We start from the raw sequence: 24,008 nt of genomic DNA, 5'->3' as shown, positions 1-24,008 counted from the left end.
TTTAATGGCAGCAGAAAAATCCCAGCAAGCTACGAAATGGCCGTAGCAACTGGGACAGATAATAAATGCAGCTTTTCCTGAGTCATTCACTTAGTTTATGCAGACCGACAGGACCTAACAGGAGAATTAAAACTAAGCACCCCATACAATGTCCGTTCTCATATGGAGACAGATGCATGGCAGCATCTTACCATTGAAGATTTCCTGGCTTGAGTGGATGTGATTTAAATTTTCCCACTGTATGTAGCTGAAACACATGATGCACTTCTGCTGACAGCTTCATTAGGAAGTTGTTCTTAAAGCCAGAGCTCTAATGGGCTTATTGCTGAAAAAGCAATGGATTTCTGGAAGGTGTACCACTTTGCTCTGAATCTGTGGGGTTTAGTTATGGTTTGTGTGTAGCCCTGAATGCATTTTCAAGAGCCAAGAAATGTTCATTCCAAGTTAATTGGTCTGTAATGGCAAGGGGAGCATATTTCTTACTCTCCCTATTTGATGGAACTACTTTTTTGCTGTGTTACCAAAGGCTTGTGGGCACATGCGGAAAACTATTCAAATGGTGGCATCTTGCTGCACCGCACTGGTGGGCAGAGGGATGGAAATTGTGCTGCTATTGACATGAAGCACTGGCTCGGAGTCATAGAGCATTACAGCACAGATACAGGCCTTTTGGTCCATCCAGTCCATGCTGAACTGTTAGTCTGCCTAGTGTCACTGACTTGCTCTTGGACCCTAGCCCTTGACACCCTTCCCATCCATGTACTTAACCCTCTTTTAGAGAAACTCTATTCTTTAAGCCAAGTGGCTTAAAGAACGGGGTGGTTTTGTAACCAAGCGTAATATCCGCTTATGTATAGAAGATGAAAGCTTGAACAAATTGAGGTATTTATGATCATGAAAGGAGTTTCTAGGATAGATTGACAAATTGTATTCTGTAAGAGAATGCAAAACAAAGGGGCATGACCTTAAAATTAGAATTGATGGAGATCTGGAAAAGCCTAAAAAGCTGCAGTGGCTATAGTCAATTGAACATTTCAGAACTGAGCATAACTTCTGATTGTAAAACCAGGATTGTAAACAGAGTAAAGATAGAGCAGTAAGGATCTAAACTGAATGACTCCACAGGCCTAAACTAGCCAGTGGCCTAATCCTGAGTCTATGTTCTTCCTCTACTCAATATGCCTTCAAATTAATTCAGGAGGATAGAAAGTGGGCTGGTTGCGCATTGATGCTATTGATCCATTACACAGATTACAGGCAAGGGATAAACTACTACTACTACTACGTCGACTCAGGCCTAGGGGGCCGGCGTCGTGCATGCCTTACAAGGCGCGAAGTGAAAGACTGTGTGGCACGCCACTCCTCACACAGACAGTAGGTGGCCGCTAACTCACAAAGAGTTCATCCGCCCTTTGACAGGATTTGTTTTTTAGTCCTGCTGGGTGCCTACACACCCTCCTCCCTGGTTAACCGAAGTGCACCAGGGCGTGTGCCGGTTGAATCGCCAACAACCTGACCCGAGACAGGTAGTACTGGGCTACGTGGTACCAGTAGCAAAGCACGGCCCTGACCTGACCTGACGTTCAAGGGGTAAAGGTTTAGACTAAACTGGAATGAATTCTAATGATGCTATAGTTATCCAGAAGTAGTAGCTCAATCTGCCATTCAGCTGATTCTTCAAGGCAGCCAGCAATTTTCTAGATTAATCAAAATGTAAAATTCAGTTCATCTTGATTCAAGTAATTTTTAACATTAAATACAGTGCTCCATATATTCTACTGAGCAGGTTGCATCTCCACTCCAAGTGTGGTTCAATTGGTGGTGTATTTCCTGTGAGCGATGGTTATGGATTTACATACTGAGGTCTCATCTGCTACTCTCCAGTCTGTAGGAACTACTTAATACTAAAAAATTTTGAAATGCATCCACTATTTCCCGGACTACTTCCTTTAGTGCTTTGGAATGCAGATTATCAGGCCTTGGGGATTTGAAGGTTTTCTCCCCAATAATTCCTCTAGCATAGTTTGTTTGCTTAAATTGATTTTCTTCACTGTCCCTCTCTTAGATGCCAGAAACCCTCATTTGCCAGCTTTGATAGGAGAATCTGGAACTTGGAATAACTGTGTAAAAATAAAGGACTGCCCATTAAAGATGGAGATAAGGCTGAACATTTTTTTGTCTCTGAGTGTTATGAGGTTTTGGAAATCCCCTAAAGGCCGATTGAAGCAAAGTCTGTGAATATTTTTAAGACAGAGGTAGGTTGCTGGACAATAAAGGGGTGGAAGGTTAGCATGGATAGTTGAGAATTTGGAGTTGAGGTTAGAGTCTGACCATTATTGATCTTATTAAATTGTGGAGTAGAATTCAAGGACCTAATTTGAACTTTAGTTTATATGAATTTGTCTGTTCCCTTCAATAGATACAAAAGATATCATGTACCATTTGGATAAGAACAGAGGAGTTAACCCATTGGTCCTGGTCAATATTTATACACAGACATCATTGCTAAGAAAGCAGATTATCCATCCATTATCACACTTCTGTTGGTAGGAGCCCACTGTGTGCACATTAATTACCACATTCCCTACTTTAAAACAGTGACGACACTTCAAAAATATTTAATTATCTTTGAAGCACTTTAAGGGTTCTTGATACTATGAAAGGTACCAGTTCACCAGGAGCTTTTTTCCCATTTACCTTACTAGGAGTTGAAACATTGAATGAATGTTTATGTAAGTGGCACTTGTTGGCAAATTTTTAAAAAAGTTCACTTTCAAATTCAACATCTGCGGGCCAACCTCACTTTTTAAAAAAAGAGTAACACACAAAATGCCGGAGGAACTCAGTCCTGATGAAGGGTCTCAGCCTGAAGCATTAACTGTTTAATCCTCTCCATAAAAGCTGCCTGACTTGCTGAGTTCCTCCAGCATTTTATGTGTGTTACTCTGGATTTTTGGCATCTGCTGAATCTCTTGTGTTTTATCTTTTTTTTCAGCGATCTGGATAGGTTAAGGTTTCAGCTGTGTAATTATTATTAAACTGCAGTTACATTATTTTATCAAGGGTATGGATGTTATTGAAGGTCTTTTCATTTTATAGACTAGTCAAGTCCATATTGGAATCCTATACAAATTTAAATATCTAAGGTGTAGTGGCAGGCTGGTCTTCCAATTCTAATGTGGCTCTTGCATGACTTCCTTGTAGATGGAAAATAAATGAGTGTTTGCTGTTGAGGTGGGTGTAACTTGTTAGTCTTGCTGCCTCACAGCACCAGGTTCAGTCCTGACCTCAGGTGCTATGTGTGCGTGCATTTCCCCAAGTGTTCTGATTTCCTGCCACGTCGCATAGATATGCCAGTAGTTGGTGTCCACTGTAAATTGCCTGTTGTGTAAGTTGCTGGCTGAAGGGTCTTGGGGAAGGTGATGGGTGTATGAAAGGAGTTACTTTTGCCTTCTTGTCAGCTTGAACCAGCCTGGCCACTCTACTCTGACCTCTCTCATGAGCAAGGCATTTTGTCTACAGAACTGCCACTCACTGGATGCTTTATTATTTCTCGCTCCGTTCTCTCTAAACTCTAGACACTGTTATGCATGAAAATCCCAGGAGGTGCTCAAGCCATCCCATCTGGCAACAACAATCAATCCACAGTCACAGTCATTTAGATCACATTTCTTCCCCGTTCTGATGTTTGGTCTGAACAACAACTGAACTTCTAGACCATGTCTGCATGCTTTTATGCAGTGAATTGTGGCCACGTGATCAGCTGATTAGATATTTGCATTAACGAGCAGGTATACCTAATAAAGTGGACTCTGAGTGCCTGTCTTTCTTGTGCATACTGTTTATATGAGATGTGCCCGTGATGCTGCACCGGCGCAATGCACACATGTGCTTAGACATATGATAATGAACTTGACTTTGACTTTGATGTTGTACACCAGGGTTGTCTCCCCCTTGTGTTGATGTTTGATATGAAGGAAGAGATTGAAGTGGAACCACAGAGAATCACTCAGTTAATGGAACAGTTAGATGTCTTCATTAGCATCAAACCAAAGCCCAAACAGCCAAGCAAGGTATGCAGTACAGATCAATTTTCTTCTTACAGAGTTTGCGTTTCTTTTTCCTTATCTGATCTAATGAAACAAGTGAGTGTAAGATGGAAGATCAAAAGCAAAGTTCCAGATGAGTGGAAATAATGTCAGACCAGGAGCAAAGCATGCTGGGACTTGACTGTCCTCCATGATTCTGTTACAGTGGCTATTCACCACGTTTCTGTGTAGCAGCATCCCATTCCCTGGAATTGTCCAGCCTCATTTGTAATGTGTGCGCTGTTGTTCTCAATGTCCCCTCCCCCACTGCTTTATTTGACATAAAATTGAGATTTTTTTCCCCCATATTTAGAGATACAGCATGGTTACAGCTCTCCTGGCCCAGTGAGCCCTCACTGCCCAATTACACCAACGTGACCAATTAACCTACTTACCCGTATGTCTTCGGAATGTGAGCGGAAACCAAGCACCCAGACGAAACCCACGCAGTCACGGAGAAAACGCACAAACTCCTTACAGACGGAGGCAGGAATTGAACCTGGGTTGCTAGCACTGTGATAGCGTTACACTAACTGCTACACCACCATGCTGTAATCAAAAGGCATAGAAATCAATTAAAAAAAATATTAGTCCTTCTGTGACAGAGCTTATCATTTACCATATTACAATGGGGTAGCTGTAACAAAAAAAATCTAATTTCAGAAAACTTGCTTAGTTTAGTTGCTCGCAATGCCGGACAGATCAAATCAAAACCGAAATGAGTCAAAAACCAAGTCATATCTGGACTCTGATGATGAAGGGTCTTTGTTCCAAAAAGTCAGCTCTGTTTCATCCCTTACTCGTGCTATCTAGTCTCCTGCTGAATCGTTCAAGTATCTTCAGTTCTGAGGTGAAATTAATTTTTTGGGATAGTTTTGTTAAACTTTACCCAGTGATGACGTACAGCATTAAGCACATTGCCTTAGAATAGCTGGAAAAACTACGTTACTGAATTCCTTTAAAGGGGATACATTACAAACTAACGTATAACTGTGCTAACACATTTGAGCAAATTCTGTGATTTCAAAGGGACTTGCAGAGGGTTTAGTGAATGAATCAGCTTAGAGACAGATTTTACATTTAGGTCAAGCATTTTTAGTGTTTTATTGCTCAAATACACAGGAAATTCAATCCAGTGTTTTGATTCCAGGCAGCTTTGGTGTAATACAATCAATCCAAGTCAGTGTTCCTGGCCCCCACCGCTTTATTTTCACCATGGATGTCCAGTCCCTATATACTTCCATTCCCCATCAGGAAGGTCTCAAAGCTCTCCGCTTCTTCTTGGATTCCAGACCTAATCAGTTCCCCTCTACCACCACTCTGCTCCGTCTAGCGGAATTAGTCCTTACTCTTAATAATTTCTCCTTTGGCTCCTCCCACTTCCTCCAAACTAAAGGTGTAGCTATGGGCACCCGTATGGGTCCTAGCTATGCCTGCCTTTTTGATGGCTTTGTGGAACAATCTATGTTCCGTGCCTATTCTGGTATCTGTTCCCCACTTTTCCTTCGTTACATCGACGACTGCATTGGCGCTGCTTCCTGCACACATGCTGAGCTCGTTGACTTCATTAACTTTGCCTCCAACTTTCACCCTGCCCTCATGTTTATCTGGTCCATTTCCGACACGGCCCTCCCCTTTCTAGATCTTTCTGTCTCTGTCTCTGGAGACAGCTTATCTACTGATATCTACTATAAGCCTACTGACTCTCACAGCTATCTGGACTATTCCTCTTCTCACCCTGTCTCTTGGAAAAACGCCATCCCCTTCTCGCAATTCCTCCGTCTCCACCGCATCTGCTCTCAGGATGAGGCTTTTCATTCCAGGACGAGGGAGATGTCCTCCTTTTTTAAAGAAAGGGGCTTCCCTTCCTCCACTATCAACTCTGCTCTCAAACGCATCTCCCCCATTTCACGCACATCTGCTCTCACTCCATCCTCCCGCCACCTCACTAGGAATAGGGTTCCCCTGGTCCTCACCTACCACCCCACCAGCCTCCAGGTCCAACATATTATTCTCCGTAACTTCTGCCACCTCCAACGGGATCCCACCACTAAGCACATCTTTCCCTCCCCCCCCCCGCTTTCCGCAGGGATCGCTCCCTGCGCGACTCCCTTGTCCATTCGTCCCCCCCATCCCTCCGCACTGATCTCCCTCCTAGCACATATCCTTGTAAGCAGAACAAGTGCTACACATGCCCTTACACTTCCTCCCTTACCACCATTCAGGGCCCCAGACAGTCCTTCCAGGTGAAGCAGCACTTCACCTGTGAGTTGGCTGGGGTGATATACTACGTCCGGTGCTCCCGATGTGGCCTTCTATATATTGGCGAGACCCGACGCAGACTGGGAGACCGCTTTGCTGAACACCTACGCTCTGTCTGCCAGAGAAAGCAGGATCTCCCAGTGGCCACACATTTTAATTCCACATCCCATTCCCATTCTGACATGTCTATCCACGGCCTCCTCTACTGTAAAGATGAAGCCACACTGAGGTTGGAGGAACAACATCTTATATTCCGTCTGGGTAGCCTCCAACCTGATGGCATGAACATTGACTTCTCTAACTTCGGCTAATGCCCCACCTCCCCTTCGTACCCCATCGGTTATTTATTTTTATACACACATTCTTTCTCTCACTCTCCTTTTTCTCCCTCTGTCCCTCTGACTATACCCCTTGCCCATCCTCTGGTTTCCCCCACCCCACCTTGTCTTTCTCCCCGGACCTCCTGTCCCATGATCCTCTCATATCCCCTTTGCTAATCACCTGTCCAGCTCCTGGCTCCATCCCTCCCTCTCCTGTCTTCTCCTATCATTTTGGATCTCCCCCTCCCCCTCCCCCTCCCACTTTCAAATCTCTTACTAACTCTTTTTTCAGTTAGTCCTGACGAAGGGTCTCGGCCTGAAACGTCAACTGTACCTCTTCCTAGAGATGCTGCCTGGCCTGCTGCATTCACCAGCAACTTTGATGTGTGTTGCTTGAATTTCCAGCATCTGCAGTATTCCTGTTGTCAGTGTTCTTTCCCTTACTTAGTCCCAAAACAGTTTACTGCATAGAATGAGGCCATTTGGTCCATCATGATTGTACCTGATATTTACCACATCATCTAAGCTACTTTGTCTTGCCTGTGTCATCCTCAGCTGCAAACAGTTACCAGCTTTTCTTCTCAAAAGCATAGTGGTCCGTGTGCCACCTACTCCTCATGGCAAGATTTTACTTCTCTAGAAAAGTTTCTAGCCTTCCATTTTCGTTGCTGTCTCTTTGCATACTTTTGCCCAATTCTAAGCAGCATTCAAAGTCAAAAAAACAGCATTTAAATCGTGTTTAAATTTGCTCAAAGCCCAAGTTAAATTGAGGGTGATGGTTGGTGGGGGGGGGGGGCGATGTGCACAAGATGGAGCAAGCACTGTGGTGGGAAAGTGCCTTGTCGAAGTTAACTATGTAAGGTATTGACACCCCATGACGTTAGGTATATGAAGCCCCAAAACCGGATAAATTTACCTTCCTGCTCGATCTATGCTACCTTGCAGACACATTTTCCCAAAGAATCACAGATCAATAAATGCTGTATGACTGTAACTTGCCGTGATAAGTTCCGTCTCAAACAGCCTTGTGAGAAATGTGTTGCTGATTTTAGTTGGTCTCCCAGAGCAGATATATATTCTTGCATCACCACGGGGCACGTCTGGTTACTCAGTGGAATATAATCTCCTGGTGGTTTCTGATGAGGAAATTAATTTTCCAAGTGTTGTAAGATATATCTGATAAATACTTGTGCTGTACTAGGTTTTTTTGGGGTTTTTTTTCTCTCTTGACATCAAAATGTAGGCCAGCTAGAGCTGTCACTAATAGGATAACAATCAGGAATTGTTCTTATAATCTCATTGTTCATATTTTTACTTAGAAATTTCATCTGTAGAAATCTGCAGAAGTCTTTGTATTTCAGACCTAAAATAAAAAAGGAATGTCTAATTCCTTTTTTCGTTCAAATAGCTGGCCCTCTGGTTAGATCTTCCTAACATGCTGGTTACTGGCATAAACCCCACAATTCCAGGTCTTTGCTGTCGAGATGGAGAGCAGAGCAATGAGCGGTGATAGATATCAAATCATCTCCTCCTTCTTAAAATGTCTTTCACTATCTTTGTTGGTCTGTCTAAGACCTAAAATTCATGCCTACCGTTTAGTGTCATCATGGTATGTTTAACATCAAAAAGTAATTTATCCATATTCATGAGAACGTTAAAGATTTAGGATGGCATTTTTAAGCAATATGTGAGACTTAAAATGTTTTCTTCTTTCCTCTGGTCAGTCAGTGATTGTGAAAAGCGTGGAAAGAAATGCTGTAAATATGTATGAAGCACGAAAATGTCTGCTGGGTTTGGAAAACAGCGGTGTTGCCATGACAAATACACCGCCAACCATTACCTGTCCCATCGGACTCTCCTGTCATGGACTCGATATCCTGGCTTCTGCTGGACTAGGCCTGGCCGGTTTAGGTATGATGGTATTTTCGTGACATTTGTAGGGCTAATTAAGGTGCAAAATGTTTGAAGTTTGCACATTTTTCCCGTGACATCTGTAAATGGATTTCTGCAGGGTGCTCTAGTTTTTTCCCACATCCCAAAGATGATCTGGTAGGTTAACTGGCTTCTGTAAGCTACTCCTTAGTGTAGATTAATACCACTAATGGGCCTATGTGGAATTGCAATTGATTGGTCAGTGTTTCAAGTTCAAGTTTAAGTTTATTGTCATTTAACCATAAGCGTGTATACAGCTAATTGAAACATCGTTCCTCTGGGGCCAAGGTACAAAGCACAGAACATGTAGTCATACACAGCACATATAGTTATGGTCCAGCATATCCAGTCACAAAATAATATTAACACAAGGCCCTGCATAGCATGGCCTGGAGATTGACAGGTTGACATAAATTGTTTATGTGAGGCAGTATAATGTTACGGACACTATTATAATAAGCAGGCAGTAGTATAAATATGTAACATTTTTGTAATATTTGTTCCAAAATACAATGAAACTCTTGTCTTGCATACTGTTCTTACAGATTAAATTATTACACAGTGCGTTGAGGTGGAACAAGGTAAAACAATAACAGAATGCAGAATAAAGTGTAATAGTTACAGTTACAGAGAAAATGCAGTGTAGGTAAACAATAACGCGCAAGATCATAAAGAGATCAATTGCAAGATCAGGACTCCATCTCATTGATCTAGGAAACCATTGAAAAGTCTTGTAACAGCAGGGTCAAAGCTCGTCCTTGAGCCTGGTGGTAGGTGCTTTCCGGCTTTTGTACCTTCTGCTCAACTGAAAAAGGGAGAAGAGAGAATGTCCAGTGTGTGTTGGGTCTTTGATTACGCTGATCGATCGTGAGAAGTGTCGGCAGAGCCCACGGAGGGGAGGCTGCTTTCAATGATATATCCACAACTCTGCAGTTTCTTATGGTCACGGACAGAGCAGTTGCCACCCAAGCCCAGAGAGAACAGTCTGCAGGATTGCAAAAACTACAAGGGGGAATGGAACTGACATGCATGTTCTGTTGGGAGTTGGCTTGTGTCATAATAAGGTAGAATACGGTCTGTTTCCTTATAAAACTCGATCAAGTAAGTTCTCTGTATACCCACTGTTAAAATTTGTCTGAAAATGCTGATTAGAATGAAGTGCAATTTGGAATTCATGGAATTTCACAGCACAGTAAGCTTGTGGATCACTTACAACTCGAACAATTCAGACCATCAGTGACCTGTTACCATTATTTTTTTTAAGTGTAAGTGTGATAAATAGATTGAAAGGGAAATGGCAACTCATTTCCAGGGCATTGACCCTGACGATTGAATGCAGTTAGAGAAACCAACACCAAAAGTGATGACATAACCAAATTTGAAGCCCCATTATGTTGTTAGTCCCAATAATACTGTAATTGCAAAACCTCCAACTGAAACATCCAGTGGATCCAGTAGCAACTCTTGGAAAATTGGGAATGTTGGCTTCAGCAAAGAAGCAAGTTCCTGATGGTGGAAGTAAATTGTCAGGTATATATGGGACTTGTCCCTCGTTCCTGAGAGATCAAGAGAGAAATGAGCTCACTGCCCCTCTCTCTCCCTCTTTCCTCTCCGCTCAGTCTTTGTCTGCCCCTCCTCCTCTGTGCTCTCTTCCCCCCTCTAATCTCTCACTGTCTCCGTGTTTGAGTGTACCATTTCATCCTCTTTGCAATCCACATCCTTGTCTCTTCGTTTTCTTCGATAATTACATCTCTATTTTTTCACTTTGCTGGTCACCCTTTATTCCCGTCCAATTATATAAAAGTCTGTACACTGTACTATTGCTCAAGAACAGCATGCCGTGACTGCTTCCAGGTAGATAAAAAATGGATGAAGGGGCATGGCAAGGTAGGTTGAGAGATCAAGAGTTCTTTGTCATACAAGAGATCCATTCAGGGGTCTAATAACAATGGAAAAGAAGTTGTCCTTGAAGCTGGTGGTACTTGCTGGTGACCCTTTATATCTTCTGCCCATTGGAAGGAGGAGAAGAGCAAATAACTAGGGTGGGACTCTGGACTTTGACTCTGTTGGCTGCTTTCCCAAGGTGGCAGGAAGCGTAGACAGATTCAATTTCCATAATTCCAGGAAATTTTGGGAAAGAGCTTCAGTTACTCCAGTTCTGAAGCGATGATCCATTGCTGGTTTCTGAAACAGCAGAAGGGAAAAGTAACTGCTGCCATGATTGAGGTGCAAGTTCAACAATCGTGCAGTGGGATTTCTGGAAAATTAAATATGAAGATTGAATAACTGTTCCATTTCCAGTTGCTGAGCTGTACCCATCCATTTCTCTCAGGTGTCAAAAGGACGACCATTTCACAGTGAAGCCCGTGATAATAAAAGCTTAAATATGCACATATGGCTGCAAAAGAGAGTGCCCAGAATTTAACCCTCAAACGTAGGCTGTGTCATGAAGGCAAAAGGCAGCAGATCTGTGTGGTTGTAAGTCATCCAAAAATGTAGGAGTCTAAATGCGGATTTGTTTAATCTTAATTGCCCAGTTGTCCAGTTTGGCAGGTACTGAGTTCTCTGACAGAAGGCCACAGCCATGCCTCTCAGAATTCTTCTCTCCTTGGCACAGAACCTTCCAACCTCTAAAATGAGGACAGAAGAACAGAATATGATAGGAGCAGTAGTAATTTATTAATTGTTTATTTTATATATTTAGAGAACAACACGGAACAGGCCCTTCTGCCCAGCAACCCACCTATTTAACCCCAGCCTAAGCATAGGACAATTTATAACGACCAATTAACCTATTAACCGGTATGTCTTTGGACTGTGGGCGGAAACGAGATCACCAGGGGGAAACCCACATTTCACGGAGAAGAAGTACAAGTTCCTGACAGAGGACGCCGGAATTGAACTCTGCGCTCTGATGCCCCAGTCTGAAATAGCGTTGTCTTAACCGCTACACTACTATAGCACCCATCACGCCCAACTAGCTACCCCACAATTCAATATCTTATGCTGGCTGTAACTCCTCTTCTGTGCCATTTCTTCACGCCCCTCTCATCAAGCAAACACTTATCCAACTGCATTTTAAATATTTGTAACGAACCAGTGTCCACCACTGCCCGTGGCAGAGAATTCCAGAGATTCACCACACTCTGTGAGAAGAAATTTCTATGTATTTCAATTTGAAGTGACTACCCCCTTATCTTGTAGCTATGTCTCCTTATTAAAGACTCTCGCACTAGTGAAAATGTCCCAATATCTACCTTGTCAATCAGTACTGCTTAGAATGTAGAACAGTTCAACGCAGGAGTAGGCTCTCCAGCTCACAAACTACAAACCCCATTTCCAGAAAAGTTAGGATATTTTCCAAAATGCAATAAAAACAAAAATCTGTGATATGTTAATTCACATGAACCTTTATTTAACTGACAAAAGTACAAAGAAAAGATTTTCAATAGTTTTACTGACCAACTTAATTGTATTTTGTAAACATACACAAATTTAGAATTTGATGGCTGCAACACACTCAACAAAAGTTGGGACAGAGGCATGTTTACCATTGTGTTACATCACCTTTCCTTTTAATAACACTTTTTAATCATTTTGGAACTGAGGATACTAATTGTAGTAGATTTGCAATTGGAAATTTTGTCCATTCTTGCTTGATATAAGACTTCAGCTACTCAACAGTCCGTGGTCTCCATTGTCTGATTCTCCTCTTTATGATGCGCCATACATTTTCAATAGGAGATAGATCTGGACTGGCAGCAGGCCAGTCAAGCACACGCACTCTGTGTCTACAACGCCACGCTGTTGTAGCCCGTGCAGAATGTGGTCTGACATTGTCCTGCTGAAATAAGCATGGACATCCCGGGAAGAGACGTCGCCTTGATGGCAACATATGTCTCTCTAAAATCCTAATATATGCCTCAGAGTCAATGGTACCTTCACATACATGCAACGCACCCATGCTGTGGGCACTGATGCACCCCCATACCATCACAGATGCTGGCTTTTGCACCTGTCGCTGATAACAATCTGGATGGTTGTCTTCATCTTTGGCATGGAGAATTCGACGCCCGTTTTTTCCTAAAACTAGCTGAAATGTGGACTCATCTGACCACAGCACACGGTTCCACAGTCTTTCGGTCCATCTGAGATGAGCTCAGGCCCAGAGAACTCGCCGACATTTCTGCATAGAGTTGATGTATGGCTTCCTCCTTGCGTAATACAGTTTCAAGTTGCATTTCTGGATGCAGCAACGGACTGTGTTGAGTGACAATGGTTTTCCAAAGTACTCCCAAGCCCAGGTGGCTATAATTGTCACAGTAGCATGACGGTTTCTTAGGCAGTGCCGCCTGAGGGCTCGAAGATCATGTGCATTCAACAGTGGTTTCCAACCTTGCCCTTTACGCACTGAGATGTCTCTGAATTCTCTGAATCTTTTCGTAATATTATGTACTGTAGTTGTAAAAAGACCTAAGTTCTCTGCAATCTTGCGTTGAGAAATGTTCCTTTTGAACTGACTAACAATTCTCTCACGAATTTTGGCACAAGGGGGTGAGCTACAACCCATCCTTGCTTGCAAAGACTGAGCCTTTGGTGGACGCTACTTTTATACCCAGTCATGATATCTCACCTGCTACCAATTAGCCTGCTTAATGTGGAGTCTTCCAAACCAGTGTTACTTGAATAGTCTGTGCACTTTTCAATCTTATTTTAACTCTGTCCCAACTTTTGTTGAGTGTGTTGCAGCCATCAAATTCTAAATTTGTGTATATTTACAAAATACAATTAAGTTGGTCAGTAAAACTATTGAAAATCTTTTCTTTGTACTTTTGTCAGTTAAATAAAGGTTCACGTGAATTAACATATCACAGATTTTTGATTTTATTGCATTTTGGAAAATATCCCAACTTTTCTGGAAATGGGGTTTGTAATTAAGGTAATGTCATCTAATTCCCTCTGCCTGCACATGGCCTGTATCCCTCCATTCTCTGCATATTAATTTGCCTATCTAAGAACCTCTTAAAACCCTCCGTCATATCTGCCTCCACTACCACCCGTGGTAGGGCATTCCAACCACCCACAACTTTCTGTGTGTGGAAGGACTTGCCCACACATTCCCTTTGAACATACCTCCTCTCACCTTAAATGCATATTCTCTAGTACTAGACATTTCAACCTTGTATTAAAGATGCCAACTCTCTGCTCTACACACTCCTCTCAGAATTTTATAAACTTCCATCAGGTCTTTTCGCAGTCTCTGCCACTCCAGAGGTTAAACCTAGTTTCTCCAACCTCTCCTTGTGCTCTCTTATGCAACCCCTTTGCAATGAAGGTCAAAATACAGTAACTACTCGTTGGACTTCCCTGCTAACATTTTGTGACACTTAGAATGCCTAGATCCTTTCAAATGCCAATCATTTGCAGTCTCACTCTGTTCAGATAATAATCTGCCTCTTGGTTTCTCTTACTGAAGTGCATAACCTCACACTTCTCCATATTAAACTTGCTTTGTCAGTCCTTTGTCCATTCATTCACTCACTCACTCAGGGACTTGGACTATATTATTTTTTTTGTGACTGTATGTTTTTCCGTGATCGTAACTCTATATATGTGTAATGTGATGTGTAATGTGCTGTGTGTGACTGTTGGTAATGTGTTTTGCATCTTGGGCCCAGAGGAATGCTGTATTCACTCATATGGTTGAATGACAGTTGAACTTGAACTTGCCTGTATTCCTTACATATCATCCTATCACAATATGCCCTCCCAGCCGTTTATTTTTATCATCAGCAAATTTGGAAACCTTGCATACTATTCCTTGTTCCAGGTCTTACCTTAAATAGTAAACGATTGTGGGCCAAGGACTGATCACTATAATATTCTCCTTCCAGTCTGAAAAGGGCCTGTTTATTCCAACACCCTGTTTTCCACGAGACTGCCAGTTTTCAATCCATTCTAACACAGTCTGATACCATGGGTTTTTAATTTATGCACCAGCCTCCTGTGAAGCACCTGTCAATAGGTTTCTTTGTTTTGTGGCTGCCTGCAAGGAGTCAAATTTCAGGGTTGTATATAGTACACAAACTTTGATAATAAATGTACTTTGAACTTTGAATTTTGAACTTCTGTTTGCCTTAGTTCACTTCAGACCAGCGAGCTGAACACCTGCCAGTCCCTCGCCTCCTGCCCCAACCCAACACCCTGACATTTTCAATATGGCCTGGCACTAAACAGCAGGTCATATCTCACTCTTGGGCCTAGGCCCAGGCCCAGCTTCCTGATTCGGCCCATGCACAACAGGCCACAACCACCTTGTGCCTTTGAGTTTTCAGTTCACACTGCCAAAATGCCGGGTTGTACAGCCAGTTCAAAATTTCAACTCCAAAAGGGAAGTTATAAACTACTGATTGATGACTTCGCTGAGCACCCATGCTCCGCCTGCCAGAAAAAGCAGGATCTTCCAGTGCCCACCCACTTCAGTTCTACATCCCATTCCCATTCCAACAAGTCAGTCCCTGGCCTCCTGTACTGCCATAATGAGGCTACACTTGGGTTGGAGGAGCAACATCTGAGTAGCCTGCAACCTGACAGCATGATTTCTCGAACTTCCAGTCATTGCCCACCTTCCCCTCTCCTTCACAATTCTCATTCCCAATTCCCCCTCTCACCTTATCTCCTTACCTGCCCATCACCTCCCTCTGGTTCTCCTCACCCTTCCCTTTCTTCCATGGTCTTCAACCCTCTCCTATCAGACTCCCCCTTCTCCAGCCCTTTATCTCTTTCCCCTATCTGCTTCCCAGCTCTTTACTTCACCCTCCCCCTCTCCCAGTTTCACCTATATTCTACCCCCACCCTCTTACTCTAACTTCTCATCTTTTTTGCCAGTCCCGATGAAGGGCCTCTGCCCGAAACGTCGACTGTACTCTTTTCCATAGATGCCGCCTGACCTGCTGAGTTCCTCCAGCACTTTGTGTGTGCTGCTTGGGTTTGCAGCATTTGTAGATTTTCTTGTCTATTGATTGCAGTGATGGTTTTCGAGGAAAAAGTGTGACGAATAAAGTAGTTGTGCTTGCTGCCAGCAGGTTGTCGCTGTGCTTCACCAGTGCCATCTTTAACAGGAAAAGGGGATTATTTGGCTTTTTCATGAGTTTAGATTTTTTTGTTGCTTCTCCACAGGTTTCTCTGCAGTTTCTCCACTCATGATCCCACCAACAACGCAGGCAACCTTGACCAGTATCTTGCTATCCGGCCTGCACGGGTATGGTCAGACCACACCATCACCTCCCCCTGGTCTAGCACCCATGGACATTCAGATCAGCACCTTGTCACCAGAGAGTGATAAGACAGCAACATCCTGTGTCAATGGCCACGTCAAGGTAAAAGTAAGGATTGATGCTTTGATTTGCTCTGTGGTTTGGAAGGTTAATGAACATGCATCTTGTGAGCATGTGGCTTCTTAGAAATAATAAATAAACAGTTTCCTCAAAAAATATACTTTAGAACATGGAAAACAAAACATTACAGCAAGTGTAGGCCCTTCAGCTCATGATGTTGTGCGACCTTTTAACTTACTCCAAGATCAATGTAATCTTTCCGACCTACATCAGGGGTCCCCAACCTTTTTTGCACAGCGGACCGGTTTAATATTGACAATACTTTTGTGGACCGGCCGACTGGGGGGGGTGTTAATCACAACTGGAATATAGGTGATAAATCAACTATAAGTCACTTTTAAGTGGCTAATACACTCAATTTCGTTTCTAAAAGGGTACATCTAACAAATTTAATATTAAACACACTGCGCATATTTTCCTCTCATGAATATAGTGATAAGTCAATTATAAGTCACTTATATAAGTCAATAGCATCATAACATTTTAAGTAATGTTTGGCTATTAAACACACAGCACATATTTTCCCTGTATGAACATATAAGATCATTGCAACACACCAATATCGCTGAATCAATGGGAGCCCTGGGCTTGCTTCCCTGCAACAAGGTGGTCCCATCGAGGGGTGATGGGAGACAGCGATACTCGAAGGGGGTTCCTTATGTAATGACTCGCGTGCATTCAAGTTCCAACAGTGGGCATGACAGGGAATGAGGAAAGGTGCAGCTGACTCATATCGTTTCATCTCGCCAAATCGTATCGTTTCCTCGCAGCCCGGTAGCACATGCTTTGCGGCCCGGTACCAATCCGCGGCCCGGTGGTTGGGGACCAATGATCTACATAGCCCTCTATTTTTCTATCATCTGTGTGCCTATCTTAAGAGTCCCTTAAATGCCCCTCATATATCTACCTCGGTGTGAAGAACTTACGTCTGAAGTCACCCCTATATTTGCCTCCAATCACCTTAAAATTATAATCCCTTTTATCAGCCATTTCTGCCCTTGGAGTAAGTCTCTAACTGTCCACTCGATCTACGCCTCTTTATCATTTTGTACACCTTTGTCAAGTCACCTTTCATCCTCCTTTGCTCCAGAGAGAAAAGCAGCTATTTGCTCTACCTATCCTCATAAGACATTCTCTATAATCTTGGGATCATCCTGGTAAAATGCACACTAAAGGTTCCACGCCCTTCCGAAAATGAGGCGACCAGAACGGAACACAATATTCCAAGTGTAGTTTAACCAGGGTTTTATAGAGCTGTAACATTATCTCGCAGCTCCATTCATATATATTCAGGCTAATATATAACACAGTACATTGTTACATCACCAATCACACAGAAGGCTTACAAGAAATACCTGTTTTTCTTTCACCATTAAGTCTAATAAGTTTACGTTTTAACTATCCTAACCCAGAAGTACCCAAAAGAAAGGACTGACATATTTTTCCTCCCTTTTGGAAAATCCTAGTGAAGTTTTTCATTGTGCACACACTATCAGAGTGGGAAATATGTTGCATTGGGGTACAGCAATTTCCTGTAAAGGAAAGAAAAGGTATGTTGCATCCGGAATTATTCCAGTTAGGGTAGCGGATGACTTCCATCTACACTGCTCTGACATAGCGGGAAATCTTATACGAGGCAAGTTACAGTAGTGGTTTGCCATTGCCTTCTGCTGGGTGAGTTTTTTCAAAGAAATCACCAGCTCTTAACCCAGCATGGATGAAAAGTGTGCAGGGGAGCCGGCTGGATTCGAACTCGGGACCTCCCGCCCCACAGTCCAGCGCTGATGCCACTACGCCACCAGCCAGGTCATCTTAATTTCATGTAAACCTCAATAAAATAATGTCTTGATAAGCAGTTTATTTAAAGAAATGTTGATTCAGTAATGAGTAAATGTTTCAGATTGATTGTAAGGATTAGCTTTGCTTTTCTTTCCACGGATACTGCTTGACCCGCTGACTGTTTCCAGCAATATTTGCAATACACAAAGTGCTGGAGGAACTCGGCAGGTCAGGCAGCGTCTTTGGTGAGGAATAAACAGTAGATGTTTCGAGCTGAGACCCTTCATCAGGACTGGGAAGGAAGGGGGAAGAAGTAAGAATAAGAAGTGGGAGCTGTTTGGGTACTGCGCCTCCCTCTCACCCGTAGAGAAGAAATTCAGTGGCTCAGTTGGTTGAACTGCCTCCTCCAGTGAGCCGACGCTGTCCGTGTGGAATTTGCACGTTCACCTTGTGACCGCGTGGGTTTCTCCAGTTCCCTCTCACATCCCAATGAGTTAGGTCGTAAGTGGCCTCTGTAATTTGCCCCTGGGCTATCGCTAAGTAATAAAACTAGGTGAGCAGGACAATTGAGAGTTTTATGGAAAGGAAAACTGGGCTGTAGTGTAGGATGAGCACCATGGGTGTTTGCTAGCAAACATGAACTCACTATGTTGAACAACCTGTTTATATGTTGTGTGATTGTGGCTCCATGACACTGCATAGACTCGGTGTCCATCCATCTATACCCAGATCATAGGCTGACCTGTTTCTGCAGCAGATGCTAAAATCCAAAACACGACTGGAGCAATGACATGCAAATTAGTAAAGACTGTACTGTGTAGGATTGGGTCTTTTTAACTGTCATTCATTCTTTGGGGCACTCCTCTGTTTTCGTGGATGTCTGCAAAGAAAAAAAATTTCAGGATGTATATTGTATACATTTCTCTGACATTAAAAGCACCTGCTGAAACCTGTATAGAGATAGAAAATGAATATACAGCACTTCACAAACATGAATTAGTTATATCATTTAAAAAAGTGTTTAAAAAGGTTCCGTGTTTTCCTGCAGTAACTAACCCACTGAAGACATTTGCAAATCACTCCAACTATATTTATGTACAGTCTCGTTTGCTCTGATTGCAGCTCAGCCCTGAAGTTCCTGACACAGCTCGAGTGTGTCGTAGATTAATCCTTAGTCTCTGGAGACTCTTGGAGTGTGGCTGGAGGGCTGGCAGCCCTGCACTTAACTCTGCAGTAAATAATTGTAACTTCGCTCAGCTCAATTGCTAGTTGCTCTCCTGAAGGACAAAGGAGTCACTTTACCTTTGTCTTGAATCTTGGGCACGGAATTAACTTCTCAGATATCAAATATTTGCATATCCTGCATATTGTCTGCTGTCTTTTTGAAGGTGTAAGTTGCACCAGGCCTAATTTCAGTGGGTAGAATTGATCAGCAAATTATTCTTCATCAGATGATTAAACCATCTGGTCTTGTGGGGAAACATCACTGCCAGGCTAGGCCCTATTCTTAGTTTGCCACAGAGTGATATCGAACAAGTGGGGTATATTTGAACAGTTAATCCTGTACTGAATCCACACTTTGACCAGCATAGGAAAAGAAAAATATTCCTGTTTTTTAACAAAGCCCAAGCCTTTCAATTACTTACTTTAGGAGTAGAATTAGGATGAGAACAAGGGGAGATTTGATGGAAGTATACAAAATTGTAAGGGGTAGAGATAGAATAAATGCAAGCAGGCTTTTTCCACTGAGGTTGGGTGAAACTGGAACTAGAGGTCATAGGTTAAGGGTGAAAGGTGAAATATTCACAGGAAACTTTAGAGGGATCTTCTGCACTCAGAGGGTGGTGAGAGTGTGAAACGAGCTGCCAGTGGAAGTGGTGGATGTAGATTGGATTTCAACATTTAGGAGAAATTTGGATAAGCATATGGATGGGAGAGGTATAGAGGGCTATGGCCCAGGTACAGGTCGATGGGACTAGGCAGTTTGGCATGGACTAGATGGGTCAAAGGGCCTCTTTTTGTGCTGTAGTGCTCTGTGACTCTACACCCTTGGCAGAATGAGGGAGAAGCATTGGTGCAGAGTGGGAACTGAAGAATCTCCAGGTTCTGGGACCTTCCTAAAGAGTGGAGAGCACATTGATGGGCCCTTCTGCCCACCAAGTCCCTGCTAGCCATCTGTTAACACAGAGAGTACACTAATCCATTTTATTCACCCACACTCCCATCAGCTCCTTCCAGATTCTACCACTCACCTAAGCACCGGGATCACTTTGTAGTCACCAGTTACATCCCAACTTGCATATCTTTGGGATACAGGAGGAAAGCAGAACCTGTAGAGTGCACATATAGCTCCAGAGGTCGGTTTTGATCTCAGATTGCCAGAGTAGTGTTGCCTTCCATGAGTACAGCTTTGTTCAGAAGCTACCTCAAGCAAAATATGTTTAATACTTAGACACGTGCAATTCTGGAACATTACTGGTTGTCTGTACGGAATTAGCCATGCACTGGATTGAGCCACACCCACAATGCACATCAGTATTTTGCCACCTGTATAACTGATTAAGGATGTTACACATTTTGTTTTCGCAGACATCTAGTGCTATTTACACTAGAATTTCAACTCCTTGTCTTGCGGACAAAGTTTTGAGCAATAACCATCCTGAAGTTCCTCGGGAGAGTTCGATTAATGCCCCAGAGCAGCTGTCCAGCAAGTCCACTCCAGCAGAAGGTAAGCTATTAACAGAGAGAGTGAGTCCACTTAAAACTGACTTGCATCCAGATTCAGATTTATTTATCATGTACTGTACATGGAAACATACAGTGAAATACATTGTTTGCATTAACGACCAGCACACCCAATGACGTGCTGTGGGCAGCCGGAAGCGGCAGCACATATAATGACGCCAAAATCACATGCCCACGATGCTTCTAAAACCTCCCTGGTTTCCTTGGCTGCGTAAGTCCAGGGAATACACGCTCCAGTGCCGCCAAACCCATGAGATTGAGATGGCTGTCCCACCCCAAACCCCTGTCTGTGTGGACGCTGTGTAATTTGCTAACATGTTACAACTCAGTGCCAAGAAATAACAGCACACTGCATACAATTAAAGGAATTATATTTGCAAATCTTAACTAAAGGGTTAGTAAAGAAAAGAAAGTAAAAAGCAGAAAGGTCCCATTATAATTAAACAGTCAAATGTGCACAAGTTGGAGCTCAACTCTTCCCAAAATTCATATTCATCGATCCTCAGTAGATCTTGGCACCCGGCTCCATCGAATCACGGACCCACCGGGTTGAATCCTACGACCGGTTCTCTACAGCATCTTCTCTCTTCATCTCCCGTCGAACAATGACCCCAGCTCACACCGATGTCAGGCACATACGAAAAACAAACCCGCTCCCCGGATTGGATGGCTCCCATTCCAAAGCACCCATTATCTCTAAACATATCCCAAACACTTACTTCTTCTACAGAAAGACCATTATGTTAGCAGTGAAACCTTTCCCAGGGTGTTACACTTGGCAGAACAAGACAGAACACAACAAGGAACAGCTTAAAAAACCCTGCTGATTCTGAGGTAACAACCTTGATGGGAACCACAGCTTGGCGCCATTTTGATTAATGTGCCAGTTCAAGATGATCCAGAGCTTCTTTGACAATTGAACATTGTGCATTAAATTGACAATTGAACATTGTGCAGTTTCCGTTTAGTCTTTGTAGGCAGTGTACAGAGTTTGACATTTGCTGGGGTTAAGTTTGTAGTCTGTTGCATGGACCGGCTGAGAGAGAAGGAGAGCGTGGCACTGGCTTGGGTGAAATGAGAGTGAGCTTTGTTGTTGAAGGGGACCAGCTGAAGCCTGCAGACTTGCCCAGGCATCATCCCTGAAGAAGATGGCAGAGTTTGTCATCGAAGCGTCGGTTATAATTGATACCTGCACCCGGCTGCAAGCCCGAGAAGTGTTTAATGTTTACTTATTTACCGAGGTTCATTCATCTCTGCATATTCTGTATTGCTTGATGGCAAAGCTATGTGCAGCTATTGCTATAAATTAGGAATTGCTATGAAGAATTTTTGGCTTGCTGCTGATGAGCAGCGTGTGAAGAAGATATTAAGATCTGACTAACCCAGAGGAGAGCCGGTGGTGTAGTGGTATCTGCACCAGACTCCAAGGCAAGTGGTCCTGGGTTTGAATCTGGCCAGCTCCTTGTTTTCATCCGTGCTGGGTTGAGCGTCGAGCTAAAAAACAGATAAATGCTAAACAAGGTTGTTTCCCGATGCGCCACAGGACACAGAGAGGAGCAACAACAACCCAGAGGAGGATTTAGGAGAGGCTCCTTCAGGAACGTCAATAGACCCAACCAGATATAAGCTGATTTCACATGCTAATAGCAGGATTTGGACAGAGTAGATCCAGCTGTGCTGTGAGAACTAAACCAGGATGTGAGCAGGCATGGGGAGTCGGGGTGGGAGAAGTGGTGGGGGATGAACATTTCTGAGACATCAGTTCTTTCTTTCAGCACTCTGTCAAGACCAACGACAAACTAAATGGTCTTAATTCCCAACTGCACTTGTGTTGTTTTGGCTCTGATCAGTGGAGGATGGATTGTTAGCTTTACTGTGCCAAGTCTGGACTTTAACGCTTCCCTCCAAACCCTTTGACAGCAATCCCACTCCTGCTTGTGTGAGTAATTGATAACCCGTAACAATAGCCATTACTAGACTCTGTAGGAAAAACTTAATATGCAGAAAGATGGGTTGGATGGTTCTGGTCTCAGCCTAGGCCTCACACTTGCTTCTCGCAGGATGGCTGCTGATACACTGATCTCCTCCGACTTGACAGCTCCTAACGTTATCACTGCAGCCATTCTTGCAGAAGCAGGCGGCTGGGCACTATGCCCAGTTAGTGGGAGCTCTGACTACCTTCTGCTGATCAGAGATATTTTGAGGCAGTTGAAATATATTCAAACAATCACAAACATTAATAAAAGCACTTTCAAAGGAAGTTCTGCACAGTCCCCCTCAACATTTTTAGTTCTGAAATTGTTACTACACATATTTGTGAGCTTTGAAGCATGGCTCACTATTGGTTTGGCTTTCACTGATGATAGAACACTATGCTGTAGTCCAGCTCCTTCAGCCCTCAAAACGTTGTGCTGACCTTTTAACCTACTCTAAAATCAATCTAACCCTTCCCTTCTACATAGCCCTCCATTTTTCTATTGTCTACATGCCTATCTAAGAGTTTCTTAAATTCCTCTAATGTATCTGCCTTTACCACCACCCACCACTCTCTGTGTAAAGAACTTACCTCTGACATCGTCCCTATGTTAAAGTCTGTCCCGAGCCTTGTGGTCCAACAGGCCAGCAGGCCGGTGCTTATGCCAGTTTCTGTGGCGTGAAGCAACTGAGAGTATGAGACTCCCCCCGCCCCCGGATAGGACGCCAGTGTATCGCGAGGTGAACCTCCAGTATTTGCCGGTACCCATTTTCAGCTGGGTGGACTGGAGCAGTGTGTGGTTAAGTGCCTTGCTCAAAGACATAACATGCTGCCTTGGCCGAGACTCGAACCCACTACCTTCAGATTGTGGGCCCAACGCCCTAACGACTTGGCCACGCGCCACACATCATCCCTATACTTCCCTTCAATCACCTTAAAATTCATTCACCTCCGGTGTTAGCAATAAAAAATGGTCCTTTCTAGTGAGCCTCGGGTCTATTAGGGAGACGAGAGTTGAACTTCAGGTCAAGGTCAAACCAGTCGTGATCTCAGTGAGGGAGGAGCAGATTCACGGGGCTAACCCTGTGTCATCTTATCTGCCACTTAGAGCCCTGGCTTTTAACTCTGCTTTTACAGGTTCCAATGATGCCTTTGTGGAAGTGGGCATGCCCAGAAGCCCCTCGCACTCTGCCAACAGCAGTGAACTGAAGCAGATGCTCAACAGCTCCTCCACATCTGTGGCAAAACGACAGGCTCTGGAGCTGCTGCAGGGCACCAAGAACGGCCACCGACAGTGAGTGACTCGGGGGGATCTCAGATCTGCACTGTGGCCACCCCAGCAGGGGACCTACATAAACAGATTTATTTACAAACAAAAACCTTTAGTAGCATTGCAGAGTAGACTCCCCACAGTACTTTCATGACTGTCAATTGATGTAGGGTGAAGGAGAGTTGTAATGGAGGTGGCCAGTCATTAATCATGATTGTGGTACATTGTTTTATTTTTAAT

At 43.5% G+C, this 24,008-nt stretch overlaps 1 protein-coding gene across 4 annotated transcripts in view; it reads left to right on the top strand.

Annotated features, from left to right (window-relative positions):
- Positions 1-24,008, top strand: part of LOC134358918 (protein bicaudal C homolog 1-like) — a 355,666-nt gene that overhangs the window by 294,088 nt on the left and 37,570 nt on the right. For 3 of the 4 annotated variants that reach the window (XM_063071586.1, XM_063071590.1, XM_063071588.1), the window contains exons 9-13: positions 3,942-4,073; positions 8,395-8,581; positions 15,782-15,987; positions 20,368-20,506; positions 23,636-23,792. In XM_063071586.1, the coding sequence (XP_062927656.1) occupies positions 3,942-4,073; positions 8,395-8,581; positions 15,782-15,987; positions 20,368-20,506; positions 23,636-23,792 (821 nt within the window). The remainder of the gene's footprint in view (positions 1-3,941; positions 4,074-8,394; positions 8,582-15,781; positions 15,988-20,367; positions 20,507-23,635; positions 23,793-24,008) is intronic. The other variant, XM_063071587.1, reaches the window with a different exon arrangement.

Source organism: Mobula hypostoma, chromosome 19, assembly GCF_963921235.1.
Source record: "Mobula hypostoma chromosome 19, sMobHyp1.1, whole genome shotgun sequence".
Classification (NCBI taxonomy): domain Eukaryota; kingdom Metazoa; phylum Chordata; class Chondrichthyes; order Myliobatiformes; family Myliobatidae; genus Mobula; species Mobula hypostoma.
The sequence above is the reverse complement of the archived record's forward strand: the minus strand, read 5'-3'. Positions and strand labels throughout refer to the sequence as shown.